The 4,434-nt window shown below is 44.4% G+C and overlaps 1 protein-coding gene across 1 annotated transcript; it reads right to left on the bottom strand.

Moving 5' to 3' along the window:
- Nucleotides 1–1,873: 1,873 nt before the first annotated feature.
- On the bottom strand, nt 1,874–2,506 carry ARL14 (ARF like GTPase 14). The gene has a single exon (XM_069620226.1). The coding sequence runs from the start codon at nt 2,504–2,506 to the stop codon at nt 1,874–1,876; it is 633 nt and encodes a 210-aa protein (XP_069476327.1).
- Between the last annotated feature and the right edge of the window lie 1,928 nt (nt 2,507–4,434).

Genomic DNA, 4,434 nt, shown 5'->3' on the forward strand with positions numbered 1-4,434 from the left:
ATGAAACAGTCTGCTTTCACCATCACCTTCTTGTGGCCAATGCTGGATTTGACTTTTCCAATGAAATACACACACTGCCCACAAATTCACTTTATTGAGGGAGCTCCCCCCAAATTAAGGCAGGGGCCTGGGCACAGTCACTCTCACCAAGAAGCACCCAATTTGTGGGTTTTCAAAGACCAAGCAAAAGCTCCGAATCTCGCCGCAGGCAGAGCCGGTAATACATTGGAACACATTCAACAATTTTGAAATGGAAACAAATGGCATAGGAACATCATGGAAGTAACATTAGGACATATGTTTCACATTGAAGGCGATAGATCCACAGAACAACTTCCCAGCACATATGATGGAAACAACACTGGTAAATTAATTACATAAAAGACCCCAGAGCCGGGTGGTATTACAGAACTCTAGCCCCTGGTACAACCTATAAGAATGCATGTACTTCCGCTGTGCCAGATGCTACAGGTGCTGCTTATGCGCGCATGCGCAAACGAAGGTGCAGCAATCCCACCACCGGTTAATGGCGGCCATGCCTGTATCTCAGTGTAGCGGACACACGTCCATAGGAGATTCTTACGATATCGTTGAGTCAGCCACAATCATTATACAATACGTTCCCAGGTGCAGCCACAGGGGAGCAATCCTACTGGGTATTGCACAGTAAAGCTGAAGTGCAAAGAAGGTGCTCGTGGGCCTCATCTGGTGTCAGATGCAGTGATTCTATGAAGTTATGAATAAAGAAAAAGGGAAATGACATTGACACTAGCGGAGGATAAAACAAGGTGCAGCAGAGACACAAAAGAGCTAAGGAGAATCGAAAGCAAAGGATGGAATTTTCTTTTTCACAGATATATTTTCCAGTAGAAATAACGTCATGCTCTTTTTCCAAGGCTAGGAATCATATATTGCACTTTCGGAAAAAACAAGCAGGAAATGTATGGCTATAAAGAATGCATGACGCATCCACAGCTGCAGCTGGAGTAGAAGGCTTGAGAAGGAAAGAGGCCCAACGGTGCAGGTGCTGCTGGGGAATATGCAACAGAAGTAAAACGCACTTCCGGTCCTGACATGCTATGGCTTGCAAGCCCGTGCGTAAAACGGGGAAAAACAACACTATACATCCCAAAATACAAAGTGCTGTTGGATGAAAAACCAGGGCTCCCTGAAGGAAAAAAAACCTGACAAGGAGGGTACAGTTTCCCTGATTTGCCATACGTAGTGGAGCGGCTGTAATAAGCACAGGGGCTGTTTTAAAGTGCAGGAACAGTGCAAGCGTGGACACTAGAGCAGTTGTGCGAAGAGTATGCCTGCCCTGGACAAGTGCTGGAGAGACTAGCGTGCTGACATACTAGCAGTCTAAAAATACACATCAACTAACCAGTCAAAGCTTCTGCCAGAGGCAACCGCCTTTCCGCACAACACGACGTATCCTAAATACGTGGGAAGGCAGAAGCAGCTTTTTTGAATATGGATAGCACGACATTTTATACAATATCCAAGTCTGCACAGTTAACAGCAGCTCTGCTACAACATGGCGGCATTTCCAAGCATTTCGTTTCCTCTTCCTATCGAAACCGTTTGGATAATAGTTTTGTCAAAAAGAGGCTGTTGTCCGAGGACTAGTAAATAATGCATGGGTTTATGTGGCTACAAGGTCATGATACACAACAGCTGCACATTTCTTTGCATTCACAGTGCCTTAATATTTACCTCTAATATCGTTAGCATGAATTGCCTCTGATGAAACTGTTCATTCTCACATTCAAAGCATGCCACATTTTAAAAGTGCAATGCAGGTATTGTTGGTCTATTGGTTAAATAACCCAGTGCTATTTCAGCCGAGTGCGCTTTGCTCTCACTGGTCAGATCAATGCCAATGTTCCTTCTTTTGGTGATGAACCGCAGCTGATTTCTGCAACTTTTGACTGCGTTTCAAAGACACCATTGCAGATTCTTCTGACTTCATGCAGTTTTTCACGAACTCTGTCACTTTGGCGATTCCTTCTGCCAAGCCTTGTCCGGTGACAGCACAGCAGGGCTGCACGAACCAGTCCCGGTCGCTGCAATGCTTCTTCATATTGAAGGTCCGAGTAAGTTCCTCGGCATTCAGTGCTCCTGGAAGGTCCTGCTTGTTGGCCATCACAACCACTGGAACCTTTTTGACAAGTTCGTTTTTTAGGACAAGCTCAAATTCCCTCTTCGATTCATCCAAGTGTACCTTATTTGCACTGTCGACGACGTAAACCAACCCATCAGTGTTTTCAAAGTAATAGTACCAAAGCTTCCTCATGTTCTGCTGCCCTCCAACATCCCACATGGTCAAAGCAAAGCCTTTGTCAGCTTGGATCATCTCAACGTTGAATCCTATGGTTGGGATTGTCGTGAAGGGCTCATTAAACTTCAATTTGTATAGCAGCGTGGATTTCCCCGCTGCGTCAAGCCCAAGCATCAGAATCCGTGCCTGCTTGACTTTGGAGTGTTTTGAGCCTGCCAAGCCCATTTAAGCTTCCCAAGCCTACGCCGTGGTGAAGACGCGCTCCTGTATCCCTTGGGATATCCCTGCTTCTGCAGCAAAGATAGGAGAAGCGGAGGAAGAGGAGAGAATGTGGACTGTACCCGCCCCCGCTGTGTACTTACATGCAGCCTTATCAGCTTTTATGAGGTGTAACGTTCACTGTCAGTCCACAGGGTGGAACTGATATGAGTCATAAAAAATCAATCATAAAGTCCAAAGGTTGCAGCAGCAGCTCTGAAAAATATCAATAGCAAATTCCAATTGAATAGAGTATCAGAGAACTTCAAACTTGAGTGTACATGGCCACATGTGCAAATGTATGCCAGGCCTCCAGAATATAAGGAATACTATCATATGTTACGGATTAAATATTCACCATAAACATCCAACAACAATGATTCTATGCATCTTTACCGATTCATGTTGTAAGTTGATCATTTTGGTCATGCCCTTTAGTTCGACTAGAATTCAAGCAGTGTTTTCTTTAGTATAGGAGAAGCCCCCCACCCCGTCCCCCCGTATTCCCATCTCACTACATGCCCCCAGATCCCCTTAACATTGCCCCACTTTTCTACTTCTCTAGCCCTATATACATACCCATAAATAAACACGAGTCAAATTGTGGTCGTACAAAAGTGGTACGTAAAAGTGAACACTTTAGAAAAGGAGTTGGCAAAAACACGAGATACCCACATGAATATGATATAGTTGGCATGATCATGATGGAGCAACGAGTGATTATTTCCGTGGACGGACCCCTAATCTGGATGCGCATGTTCTTTGATGAAGACGACTGCCGCTTGGTAATGGGGTGGCAGTTGTGAACACTAGAGCGGAAATCAGAAGATGGAAGCATTGGCCATGCCATGGCACCATTCGCTTGTTCATAAGAATGGTCACTTATGGCGGATTTACGTAGCTACGCAGTGGACCTTGAGCAGAAGTCAAAAGTAAACCCTGAAGACGATCAATTATCAGAGTATTCAGGAGATGCGGGAAAAGAACAGTGGCAAACGCAGGCACACATGTACATTACGCACTCATAGAGGGAAGAGGGGGCACACGGAGAACCACGTCTGTCGAGAGAACAGTTTTTGGGCAATTTGGCTTTGAAGCATACGAAATACATGCCACTGATACACTGTTGTTGAAAATCCACCTTACTGCATAGTCTGTCTGCGCATGCAGAGCCACTGACCAGTAAGACAATGGACGATAAGACACAGGCGGCCATTTGACGCCATTTCGACGGTGGGCCCCAGAAGAGCAAATTCACCAATTTTTGCTACCTTTTCAGTTTCCACTGCAAACCATTATTTCAGATATGTACACGTTTTGTAATATTACTAGACATACTTTGCTGATCCATTGCAAGGGGGTATTCACAGATTTGCATAGGGGTTCGCTATGAATATTAGTCAATTTCCATTGGATGAGCTCATGCTCTTAAAAAGGAACCTGCATTGGTCCAGCCGATTTCTCCCGAGGCGATGCCACGTTTGTTGACGCTTGTAAAGTGCTAGCACCCGAAATGTTATTAGAAGGTCATTTGCATCTTTTCTTGCATCCATTGCAGCTGGTCCACCAAACAGGCTCAATCATAACTACATTAGATCTTTATTTGCAGTATTACAGGCAAGCAATCCCTTTGCAAACTCTTGCTTTTTCAAGCACAGGTGGGCCCACTGATGAAGCAGCAATTGATACCTCTCAGAGAAACTGTCGTGCTTTGAGGATTTTAAGGATTTTATGCAAAAAGGGAGCAATATAGTGCATTCTTAAAGGATCATACATATTTTTTTGGAACACACCAAAAACCAACATTTCAGAATAAAATTACCCTTGTAGCAGAGTTACAATGCACATAAACTAAACGCAAACTATCCCCTAAAATTTCGAACATTCAATATATT

Source organism: Ambystoma mexicanum, chromosome 10, assembly GCF_040938575.1.
Source record: "Ambystoma mexicanum isolate Mex_15411 chromosome 10, UKY_AmexF1_1, whole genome shotgun sequence".
Lineage (NCBI taxonomy): Eukaryota > Metazoa > Chordata > Amphibia > Caudata > Ambystomatidae > Ambystoma > Ambystoma mexicanum.

Coding starts and splice junctions, on each gene's coding strand:
- ARL14 (XM_069620226.1), bottom strand. CDS start 2,506: ATGGGCTTGGCAGGCTCAAAACACTCCAAAGTCAAGCAGGCACGGATT.